The sequence below is a fragment of the Orycteropus afer genome, unplaced genomic scaffold, assembly GCF_000298275.1.
Source record: "Orycteropus afer afer isolate SDZICR_OR568_19922 unplaced genomic scaffold, OryAfe1.0 scaffold00249, whole genome shotgun sequence".
Lineage (NCBI taxonomy): Eukaryota > Metazoa > Chordata > Mammalia > Tubulidentata > Orycteropodidae > Orycteropus > Orycteropus afer.
The window spans coordinates 1,074,456-1,087,217 of NW_006921836.1; the positions used below are offsets into that span (position 1 = coordinate 1,074,456).

The following is a 12,762-nucleotide window of genomic DNA, read 5'->3' on the forward strand; positions in this document are numbered from 1 at the left end:
TACATACCCATCAGCTTCCCCAGCACAAATAAAGCACAAACTCATTTGCCTTGCCTGGCATTCAAGGCCTTCCACAACCTGGCCCTGACCCCGGCCACTCTCCTACACAGAGTCCCGTTGCTACACTTGTACAGCCTGCCTTTTTCTAGTCTCACACTGCACTGCTGCCCTCCTTCCTACCTGTTTTTCAGGAACTTGAGCAAAGATGCCTTCAAGAAGCTATCTTAGTTCTTCCTTCCTCTAAATGCCATCTCTACCTGGCTTTGTGTGCTCATCCCATCTCTCCTGTGTCACAGCTGGTCTCTCTCCTCTCAACCTAGAGGCAAGATCCCTGAAGATAAGGACTGTGTCTCCTTTGCCATTTTCCATTTAGTCTATCTAAAAACAATCATGGAGAGTGTGCAAAAGCACAATATCAAGAGCTGTTTTTTTAAAATTAGAATTATATGCTTATGCTCTTTGAACTTACCACCCAGTAGGGCCAATAAGGCATGAAGCTAAATAACTATGAAACTCAGAACTAAGTGCCTAACACAGTCCCCAGCTGAACGGAAACTCAATAAATAATTATTGAAATAATTACTGCAAGTGGCAACTGGATGTATTAAAAGTTTTGGTCCATCCCCACCTCCACCATCACTCTTACCCTGCTTTGGCTTTTATGCCTGATGTCACGTTACGTACATATTTGCTCACTGATTATTTGCTCCTCTAGAGTTAAAGAGCTGCAAGAGGGCAGAGACTTTATCTCACTGTCCACACCATCCCCAAAGCCGCACACAGGAGGTGCTTTTCTCAATAACACTCAGTGAGTCAATGAATGAATGACTGAATGAGTGCCTCGCACCATACCTCCTAACAGATGTATGAGCCCAATGAATATTGCTATTGTGGGAGAGGTACCAAACAAAAGGTAAAATGCTGGAAATGCAGAGAAAGTCCTATTTCTAAGAAGGAGCAAGGTCAGCTTCATGCACAAGGTAGGGAGGGTTAAGCTGGTCATTGGAAGAAAGGTCTGATGTGAATAGGGAAGCAGCGAAGGAAGGATAGTGCAGAGGTGGGGCTGTTCAGGGAAGTGTGGAAGCTCAGCTTAGAGGCAGCAGAGTAGGAGATAAGTTGGAAAAACACCCTGTCCCCAGTACACTTCTTGAAGGACCTTAACTACCACGCTAAGAAGTTCAGATTTTGTTCAGTGGGGCATCAGGAAGACACAGGGTTTCCTGAATCCCTCCAAAAAGTGGGTACACAGACAGCAATTGTTGTTGTTGTTGTTATGTGCCATCAAGTCGGACCCAACTCACAGTGACCCCTCCTTGGGTTTCCAAGGCAGTATCTCTACGGAAGTAGATTGCCCAACCTTCCTGCCAAGGAGTAGCTGATGGGTTTGAACCTCCAGCCTTCTGGTTAGCAGTCAAGTGCCTTAGGCACTTCACTACCAGAGCTCCCCAGACAGCAATTAGTACCTATTAAACAAGCTCACGTTAAATGAACAAGGTCAATGAGTGGCACAAGCAGTCTGTGATTGGCTGCTAACCCAAATGCTGGCGGTTCGAACCCACTCAGTGGCACCACGGAGGAAAGCCCTAGCAATCTGCTTACATAAAGATTACAGCCAAGAAAACCCTGCGGTTCTACCTGTAACACATAGGGTTGCCATGAGTCAGAATCGCCTTGACGGAAACAGGTCTGGGGTTGGTTTGTTATAGGAACACATCAGATCAAATGAAAGGAAAGAGATGATGAACTACATGTCCCTTGTATGTTCTGGGGGCTTTCAGCAGAGGAAGGTTCAGGTCTGAAAATATGAAATAGGATACCAGGAATGGATGCTGCCCCAAGGGCACTCAAGGTGAGCAGCTGGCTCCTCAGAGAGTACCTTTCTCCCTGCACAAAAAACCCAGCATCTCAGTAGCCTGCCCTCTCACTGACATGGAAGCATGTAAGGAAAGGCTAAACCCATGAAAGGACATTTGTAGGACAAGGAGCCCCTCCCCGTGAGCTGCCACCTGCTGCTGACTCCACCAACAAGAAAGAAGCTAAGCCACTAATCCTGCAAGTTCCTTGCGGCTGCTGAAAAGGACTGCAGACACACCACCACATCCTTGTGGGAAGGAGAAACCCACCGGCAGGTCCGTTAACTGTGGCTGCCAAGATGACAGCTGCAGACCATCCAAGATGGCAAGGCGCTTGAGTGACTTGACCCGCGGCAGCAAGGCAAGGCCAGATGCTGAAAACTCACCCCTCGCCCTTGAGAAGCTGCCAAGAAACCACTCCCCTGGAACAGGAGGTACGTGTAAAATCTTGAGCAGCCACTACACCATCGAGATGCATGCTTAGCAGAGAACCTTCCAGGGCCCTGGAGCCAGTGTCAGACGACAAGCAGGAAACAGGAAAATCAGCTTCTAGCTCAAACTGGCCACAAGTGAACCGTGTGGCCTGGGACAATCCAACAAGACTTCACTGGGCTGCTCGGAGGTGAAAAAGCAGACTAGATTTAATTCATTCATTCAACAAAGCTTTTCAACACCTACCATCAATAGCTCCCTGCCATCAGGGAGCTTCCATTCCAATCTAGATTTTTCTTAGGCCATTATCACTATTATAAGTTTTTTAATTCTCGGAAAAATAATACCAGCGTACTGTGGTCCTTTAAAAAAAATCATCTATATGAGACCAAATGGTCAATAATTACTTTAAAACAAAGATGAGAATGTAAGCAAACAGGAAAACTAGATTTAAAAAAAAAAAAAAAACCCAGAATGGAAACAATGAGAATGTTCATACATTGTGAAGAATGTAACTCAATGTCACTGAACAACATGGTGTAGAAATTGTTGAATGGGAACCTCAACTGCTGTATAAGCCTTCACTGAAAACACAATTAAATATTATTATTAAAATAATAATAAAAAACCAGCAGACATTTGCTGGGGGGAGAGGAGGGAGCCCCTGGGTAGTGCAGTTAAGTGCTCAGCTACTAACTGAAAAATTGGTGGTTCAAACCCAAGAAGCACCTGTGAAGAAAGGCCTGGTGATCTGTTTCCCAAAAGTCACAGCTATAAAAACTCTATGGCACAGTCCTACCTTGCACACGTGAGGTCACCATGAGTCAGAATCAACTTAATGCCAACTGCATTGGAGTTTGCTTCATTTGTTTTGACCTTGTGCCAGACTCCCAGCAAAGAATTTTGCATTCATCTTCAACATAACTCCATGAGGTGGGTACTATTACTATCACCGTTTTGCAGCAGAGGAAAATGAGGCTTGAAAGGGGTTAGATGACTTGCCCATGGTTACTCAGCTTCATGTGAAGGTAGCTGGAGTTAGGTTAAAGGAATGAAATCGCCCTTGACCAACAAACAGATAAGGTTCTGGCCTCTAAAACTTGCAGAGCACAATGGAAACTGGCAGCAGTGAGGAGGTCTGTCTAACGCACAGAGATGCTCAAGAGACAGCTGTCAAGCTACCCCAGGCTTCACTCTTGACACAAGATCCTAGGGGGGGTCCTGGTCTCCACCCAAAGAAAAGAACCCACAAGCTTGAGCAAAACCCTTCTAGGCAGCTACTGTTTTTGCCCAAAGGGACCAAAGAAAAGACATGACATGACTAATCCCAATCATCCTCCCCTCTCCAATGGCTTCAAATTAAGTCATCTTTTTAGAGTAGCATGACCATTTTAATTTTTAAAAAGATGGGGGGGCACCTTTTACATATTTTACAAAATGAAATAATCATCAGGAGAAATTGGAAGACACGAAATGGACCTATCTGTTTCTCCTGATCAAAAGGCACTTCACTAATTAAAGGCCACTAGTCCCCAGAGTCGCCCCTTGACTAGTTAATAAAACCCCATTATACTGCACTTGAGATGTGAGCATTTCTATGGTAAAGGGGGATAAATGAACTGCAGGATTCAAAACCTTTCCCTCTGTCGCTCATTAAAATTCTGATCAAACCAGATTTTTATTTATATGTTACATTAAAGAATATTATGACAGAATGAATATGAAATCTGTTCTTCACTGCCGCGGATTTCCTTTTGTATTAAGTTACAGTTTCTTTCCACTCATCTTGTTTTAACACCTCCACGGAATATTTCTCTGGCAAGTGTCAGCAAGGAGGGACAGCCAGGAAGCAGAGAAATGAATTTTAACTGAAACACACGCTGACATATCATTTACAAGCTCCTCACCAAGTCCATGAGTAGGCACGGTTCCCCTGCCACTGTGATCCTAACACGGACACGTTTTCTTGAAGGGAAATAAATAAATAATAAATAAAACAGGCTTGACTGACAAGTCTCTACTCCTGCCAGCCGATTTCTGACCCCCACACTAACTTCAGTCTAAGATCCCAGCAGCCAGGTTCAAATTCTATAGGAAAATAACCGTAGACAGAGAAGGTACTTTGTCTCCACCGGGCCCAACTCCCTACCACAGACACATCTCATCAATTACCCAGTTGCCTCAGTAGAGTTGAGCAACCCCAGAACCATCTGAAAGGATGCCCTGAGGGGTCAGATGGAGAGATACCATGAGACAGTGTCACACAATGGGATGATATCATAGAAGGAGTGTGAATCACCAGCCTGAAGCATAGGAACTTCATAGTCTCCAGGCTGCCTGTGGTTCTGTTCCTCACAGCCTACTGACTTCTCTCTGCTCTCCATTAACAGAACAACACCCTCACAGGATAGCATACCACTAAAGGGCAGAGGCCTGTTATGTCTGGACAACTTCCCAGCCCATCTGTACCTCAGTTTCCTCATCTGTAAAATGGGAATAGAACTAGTACCAAATATGCATAAGGCCCCTAGAAGTGTGCCTGGCACATAAATTCATTAAGTCTCATTATCACGTGAACTCTTCACAGAACTGCTGTGAGGACCTAACAAAAATATTACTAAAAATAGCAAACAGCATACGTGTGGCACTTATTAAGCAGTTGTAAGCACTTTACCTTTGCTAATCTATTTAATCTGTAGAAAAATGCTATGAGAAAGGGAAACCAAAGTTCTGGGAAGTTAAACAACTGGCCCAAATACACACAGCTGAACTTGGATCTAAACCCAGCAGTCACGCTTGCTAACAACGATTAAACCAACAACACTAATAATGAGAAGGAAGAATTACCAGTCCTTCACCATGTGGCTCTTTCATTCTTCACAAGGACCTACTGTCATCACCCCCATTTTGCAGATCAGCAAACTGAGACCAAGAGACGTAAACCTGCTCAAAGAAAGCAATCAAACGCAGCAGAGCTGGGATTCAGATGACGATGATGGATGGAAGACTCCTTTGTAAAGTGAGATGTCATTAAAAATAAGGTATTATTATTAAATCCCTAGAACATCATGGAAAAATGTTCTCCCCTAACTGCTTTAACATAATTCACATCGAAGAGTTTGACAGTTCACCTAAAGACAAACCAGATTCAAGGTTACTTGGGCGGGAGGGTGCGGTGAACAACATACATTTTGAGTAGCTGGAGAAAATTCTGTCTCATTTTCAAGTTGAATGCATCACTGAAAAGCCAAATACCATAGTATATTAAAGTGAAATACTGCTTTCCTGCTTTTAAAGGGGGGGTGGCGCTAAGGAACAATAAGAGGGAGAAGGAGCCATTGCACTTTGGCCAAATCAAGAATTCTTCCAGTTTCCCCCTAGGGTAATCTGACCCTAGTTCTAGAAGATCAAATGACTACCCCTGCAATTTGAAGATTCACACTTACAGAAAAAAGAGTAATTCTACCAAACCCAGAATACTGCTGATTCTGAGGAGCATTATAGTATGTGAAGGATCACACACAGTTCAGAAGCAGCATTTAAACAGTTAAGATAGTCCTGAAGTTTATGCTAAATACAGAAATAATCTAACCTCTTTGGTTCATTAATTCCTATTATTTGCTTAAACATCAGAAAAGTGCCTTAAAATATTTCACATTTACTTAGAGATTTGTGTTTCTTTCTTTAAAAAAGAAGAAGGAAAGGAAGAAGGGAAAAAAGAAGGGACAGACCTGTGCTGACCTCTCTGAACCCATCTCCTATTCCATAACACAGCGGTATCCCCACAGGGCAGCACACCAGTAAACGGTCCAGTTCTAGAGGCAGCTTGTAGACCATCTCTCGGCACATTTGTGCCTCAGTCTACTCATCTATAAAATGGGGGCAGTACTAATACCTAATACACACACCAGACATGGAGGGCTACAGACCTGAAATTCTCAAAACAGCCAACTTTTTCTTTAGTAACGTGCTAAACTGTCCTTCTTTTATGCTACTGAAAGGTTCCATTTCTGGGAGATGGTGCTTAAAGAAACAAACTCAATGTCTTAAAGCCACAAGCCTTTTCCCTTTAAAATCCAGTGAGAAGCTTCAACTTTTCCTCTTTCACTAAAAGAGTACCACGCCCACAAGATACAGAAAAAGTAACTCTTCAGTGTTACATAGGGAAGAAAAAAGTGTAACTACAAAGTGTAAATTTAACACTAAGCCATAGCCCTGTACATTTAACCTTAGGCTAAGCGCAACTGTGAGAGAAAACTGTTAGTTACACACTTTTAAAAAGTGAAGCCCTATCTTAATGCTTTAAGCAAGTCTTGTAGTGCCACTCCTGCAAAGTTACAACATTTTTAAAACTTCTCTGCCCAGGAACCAGCACTTGTACAAATAAGTACAGTTGGTTTCAAGTATGCCCTGAGTTATCCAACCAGCCTGAAACCAAGACAGTCACTGCATCCTCTCTGATTTAGGGATTTATGGGTCTACAAAGTTGTTTTTTTCCCAAGAAAGTACGTGTTGTTTACTTAAATCTAACTCCTCTCCATAAACTCCAAGTTATAAGGCCTCAAAAGTATACCCTCCAAAAAAAGTCACAAGGAAATGTTCATCTTTTCCCAATACGATCTCGGCAATGCTTAGAAAATGAATAGAATGCTTGCATAAATATTGCAACCAACAGAGCCATGTCCACCCAGTAAGGAACACACTGCCCCAGCCCCCAAATGATGCCCCAAACCCACCTCGGGATAGCTACCTTGAAGACGCACATTTATCTCACAAAACTCGTGCCCTGGACTTTCACAGCCACATGCTGATACTCTGAGGGAACAGCGTGCACCAGGTTTGAACGGTTCACTGACAATCCCCCTGTTTGAAACTTGAAATCCTTGGCAACCATCTCTGAGTGCGAAAATCCTATTATTGACTCTCCTACTTACCTTGGGTTGTGCTCGACGAGGAAATGCAACTTTGGGGTCAATCTGAGGGAAAATGGAAAAATAGGAGTCAATGCGATACTTTAAGGAAAGAAAAGAAATGATGATTAATCACCTAATTATTAATCACTCATTTCTCAGGCTTATAACCCAGCGTTTTGACTAACTTCTCCAGAAATTTAATAGCTTCTTATACTTTGATCTGAACTTCAACCATCGCTCCTAAAATGTAACAAACCTAGCTCGCCTTTCTGAAATGTCCTACCATGTATTTCCAATGTGAGATGCTCTTAACAAACCCGATCTCACGTGATATTTAGCCAAGGGTCTCTCTTCCAGACACTGAATATTAAATGGTACCTGCATCTAATTAGTGATGCATGGCTGAGAGAAAAGATGGGAGCGTCATTATAATTGAAAAACCATCATAACCTGCAAATTAAATCTAAGTATCTTCCAGCAATAGCTATCTGTATGGTATTTCTTCTCTTTGATAACTAAACGTGACACAGAAGGAAAGGGGACTGCAAAAATTTAAAAACCAACAATATCCAAAAACTCCCCTTAGACATCCAACACAACTGGATGGATGTCTGCTAAAACTAATTCACTCATTTTAGCAAAAGCCAAGTTACCTGAGATTAATTCAAGAGAATTGGTTCTGTAGTTATACTCAAAACAACACAAGTGTCAAAAGTTGAAGGTTGACTTAGTTCTCAAAAAATAGTATTAAAATTAAATGAAAAGAAGCACAGGAGTTAAATTCATTTGGATTTAAAAAGTACGTGGTCCATGGTGTGTGTGTGTAGGGGGGATTGTCTGTGAGCATCCTAAACCCAAATTAGAAAAGAAATACCATCATGGAGAGAGGATTAAAAATAATAATAATGGTGGTGGTGGGGGGGAATCTAGTGTAATAATTAGGGTACTTCCCTAACCCACCATGATCCAAATGGAAAAACCTCCTATATTCCAGATCAGCGGCTTGCAGAGCACGTGACTGTCGATCAGACTGGCTTTAAAACTAAAAGAAAACCTCCCACAAAAGCATTTGAATCTAACAGGCTGGTCTGAGGGCACAAAACAGTTATTGAATGGATAATATGGGAGGGAAGGAGTAAAATATATTTCCATTGTTGGTTTTCATTAGATTTCTAAATGTCACAAATCTTTGAGTAAAATTCAACTGGGAGAGTGGCATGAATATTGCTATAAGTTATTTATTTATAGGCTCTGGCTTTCATATTAAAATTTTCCCCTTTTAAAATGTAAATCTGAACCTTGTTTTCAGTTCTGCCCAGCTAAGGGGGGCCAGTGATGCTTTAGGGGAAAAAGTGATGCTTTGGGGAAAAGCCCAGGGAAGGGGGGACACACCTCAGATAGCTCATTTGTTCCCTGACTTCCATCCCCAAGGACCCCAGCCAGTAAGGATTTACTGTTTTTATTAAGACAGCTTAAAGACCTAATAAAAGTCTACAGCATGTTTTCTAACTCTAAGCATCACCTGAGAAATGAGAGATTACTTTTTCAAAAACGAAAACAGACAACACTCTTGGATCTAGGAAACTACCCTTCCATAAATATTAACAGTACCGCATCTACACGTGTTTCAGCACTCACTACAGCTTGTCTACAAGAGAAATACAACAGGTGCGGATTTCCATTCTGTTGACCAAACATGAGACAGGTACGTCTTTTTCTACACATCTCCCAAAGTTTCGGTTTTTGTTTTTTTAGCTGAGCAGCACACAAGTGCAACGATGAAAGTCACCTTGTTTATGGGATAAAAGGTGAGGCCAGGAGCTGACAGGATAAGGGGCCATGAAGCAAGCCGAGCTCCAAAAACAATCTAAAATTACAAAATTCAAAGCCAATTCACAACTCCTGTATTGTGTGTTGCCCAATCTGTGCATTATACGGCAATTGGTGTCCTTCAGGGTGCAATTTGCACCCCCAGATCTCTAAGAGAACGGGTGGGTCAAATTAAGTATGGCAAATCCCAACCTTTTGCACATCCCTGTCAACTACTTGGAAAAAAAAAAAAAAAAAAAAACTACCAAAAATTAAAACATTAGTTAGTTAAGTACAGCTCTACTTACTGTATCTACAAGTCCTCTAGGAAAAGACTAGGGTACTATTTTTGATGTGAATGGCCGTTACCTAAACAAAGCTTTTAAGGTAACGGTAAACAAGATCCTCGTTTCCATGTCAATAAACCAATCGCTTCAGCCTCCTGCACTGAACGTTGAAACAAAGTCAAAAGCTAGGTTACACTAAATAATAGCCACCAAAACAGTCTACAAACAATAGGGTGAGGAAGGTTGGGGGAGACTGCAGGCTTTGCAACTAACTGATACTGAGGGTTATGACCCCATCAACCACTATACAAAGCAAATACTATTTTTGTCGGGGGAGGGGGTGAATGCATAATAAATTCCTGAAATTGCCTCAAAATGCTTTTTCTCTTTAATTGTAGTAGCCTTTAAAAATTTCTAACCAAAAAGTCAAGGAGAAAAAAATTCTTCAGACATCCGTTCTCATCCCACAAATCCCTGAAATTATCTACAAGTGCAAAAAGGCTAAAAAAAAAAGCTAAAAAAAGCTAGGACAAGTCCAGAACAATTAATAAAGCAACTAAGAAAGTATATGGTTTTGTTCCCCCTTGGGATCAGTTTTTTTGGGGGAGGGGTACACACCTGACCTCCTTGATCAGAGAAAGGAGTTGAACTTGCAAAATCAATTCAAGTGCACCAAAGGCTGCCACGGTTTTTTTTTTTTCTTTTCTTCCATTCAATGTCAGAGTCAAAAGAGGCTTGGAAGATCATCTCACTCCATTGCTTTATTTTACAGAAAAAGAAACTGAGGTCCAGAGGCAGGGAGTGACTTGCCCAAGGTCACAGAGCAACTTAGGAACCTGCAGCCAGGATTAGAATCTGACTTTTGCTGGGTCCCACTACTCCCCCACACATAAAAGAAGTGTCACGCAGCCCAGCACCACATCTCAATGTCACCTCAGGGTCCCTGCAATAGGCCAGATGTACAAAATTGCAGGAAAATTCTAATAAGCAAAAAAGGAAGGGAGGAGAGTCACAAAGCCAACACAGGAGCTAAAGAAAACCTTGTAACTCCCCTTCCTCCTCCTCTTCCATTAAATTACTTTTCAACTAATAACTGAAATACAATGGCACTCTTCCCCCTTCCTCTTCTGATTTTTACCTAGAGATTTGTCCCCTCTCAACTCTGGATTTAGAAACCTTCAAGTTCTAGAAAAGTAGCCACACTCAAATTTAAAAATCTGAGGGAAAAAGGTGGGGGGGGGGCGGTGTAAATCACTTTGAAACCCAAGGCCTTATCAGCCTTAGATTCCACGCCATCTGGAGTCATCCACTGAATGCCCAGCCGGCTCTAGGAGCCATCTCCTTCCCTTCTTAAACCTCATTCCAAACTAAAGCGCCCCAAGAGGAACCTGTTGCCAAGATCACGATTAGCGCCCCCCCTTCCCGTCCCTTCCCACCCCCTCCCACCCCCAACCATGAAGTAGGCTATGCCTTCCAAAAGCCAGTTCCCACAGCCACAGTTGGTATCGTGTGCTGTGCTCGGCTGACAAAGAAAAGTTGCATTTGCTCTCGGGTGGAGTTTCTCGGCAGGGTCCCTCGCTGGGAAGACAGCCTCTCCACAAACCGGACCATCGGCCCCCCCACAAGCCGCCACTTGGCAGCCTCCGAAGCTGCAGTGAGGCAGGCTCTAGGAAGAAAACCCCAAACCCAACCATCACAGCAAACTTTGAGTCAACTCGCAAGCTCTGCCTGAAGTGCCCAGTTCCCAGCACAGAAGCAAAAGAAGGCGCTGTCCCTTTAAATGAGGCTGTCAATGCCCAGACCGCTCTTGAAAAGGGGCGAACGACAACAACAACAAAAAGCAACATACCGTCTTGGAATCTAACTCATGGTGGGGCTGACCTAATACTTTATCTACACTTGCTGGGTCTGCAAACGTGACGAAACCGAAGCCTCTGAAATGAGACAAAGAGGGAGAAAAACGAGAAAATGTAACACCGTTACAAGCAACGAGGAGTGAGACCTAATGCAGAATGGAGAGCAAAAGTTGCCCCCCACCGACCCCCACATCCCACAACCATCCCCCAATTCCTCTCCCTCTTGCAGCCCACCACCTCGCCAGAGAAAATATCAAGGTTAATGGGGGAAGTAGAATGGAGGGAGGCGGGGGAGGTAACTTGGAAAATGCTAGTGTCTCTACTCTTTCGCCACCTCAGTTTCCTCTCCCCCTCCTCCCATCCCTTTCTTAACGCTTTGTTTTATTCTGAAGAAAGCCTGGCACTTAGAAGAGCTTCACCTACCTTTCTACGAGAGAGCTTAAAGAGTTTGGGGAGCTGGGGGTATGGAGGAAGCACACATTAAAATAAAAACTCTGTGAAGAGTGAATGAAGCTAAATGTCATTATAAACAGGAAAAAGGCAGCAAAGGGAAGATGATTTAAAGCGGAGACATGGGCATCTCTGAAGCCAGAGTTGAGCCCCAATTAACAATAACCTTTAGGGTTATGGGAGGGAAGGGATAGGGTGACATTTGAAACCATCCACAAGCCTGAGTCCCATTCTAAATCCGCTCAGCTACTTCCGAAGACACCTCCAAAAATAAAACTCAAACTTTGTTCTAAAATAAAGATAAAATCCAGAAGAGAATGGTTTACCTGGAGCGTTTCGTAGTGGGGTCTCTCATAACCATACATTCTCTAATTTCTCCAAATTTGCTAAAATAGTCTCTAAGGCTATCTGTGGAGAGAGAAAGAAAGAGGTGGGGGGGGGGGAGAGAAGGTGTGGGGAAAATAAAAAGCAATGCAAATTTTGATCAAGCACAAAAACCAAAAGTAGTTTTCTGTTGTTATTCTGTTTTGTTTTTGCATTTCTTGCACACGCGGGGGAAATTCGGCAACAGAGGTCGCATAGAGGGCTCGGAAAGGATTTGCTATTTAAAAAAATAACCTTGCACAGGAGAAGTGGGGAGCCAATGGGGGGGGCTCCTACGCCGGGATAACAAAGAGCAATAAAGAAGCCAAGAAGGGGGGGACCCAGGCGTCCCCCCCTCCCTCCCTTACCTGGTGAGGTCTGCCAGCTCAGTCCACCGATAAACATTTTACTAGAGGGAGAAAACATAACAGAAGTGAACACCGATGTCAGATCGGCCATTTTGACGTGTAACTTACAAAAGCTAAAAGGAAAGCGGGGGGGAGCGAGCGAGCGAGAGCCGGGAGGTGGGGTAGGGGAGAAGGTGACGGCGAAATGCAATCCAAAGGTGTGTAACTTCCAGGGGGGGGGCATGCGGGAGGGGCGGGGGGGCGCTGGAGATGCCCGGCTCCGCGCACCGCCGTCCCCGCCGCTGCAAGGAGAGCTCGCCCGAGGCGGCGCGGTGGGCAGCGGCTGGAAACTTACCCGGGGTCGTGCTGGGAGTCGTTGGCGCTGCCCGATGTGCCTTGGCTCCCATTTGCCTCCATATCTGAGCCCCCCCGCCCCCCACCCCCAAAAAACC

At 43.7% G+C, this 12,762-nt stretch overlaps 1 protein-coding gene across 1 annotated transcript in view; it reads right to left on the bottom strand.

Annotated features, from left to right (window-relative positions):
* Positions 1-12,727, bottom strand: part of MSI2 (musashi RNA binding protein 2) — a 534,424-nt gene extending 521,697 nt beyond the window's left edge. The window contains exons 1-5 of the mRNA XM_042782154.1: positions 12,666-12,727; positions 12,332-12,372; positions 11,927-12,008; positions 11,144-11,228; positions 7,220-7,261 (exon numbers count right to left, since the gene is read on the bottom strand). Coding sequence (XP_042638088.1) covers positions 7,220-7,261; positions 11,144-11,228; positions 11,927-12,008; positions 12,332-12,372; positions 12,666-12,727 — 312 coding nt within the window. The remainder of the gene's footprint in view (positions 1-7,219; positions 7,262-11,143; positions 11,229-11,926; positions 12,009-12,331; positions 12,373-12,665) is intronic.
* Positions 12,728-12,762: the final 35 nt, after the last annotated feature.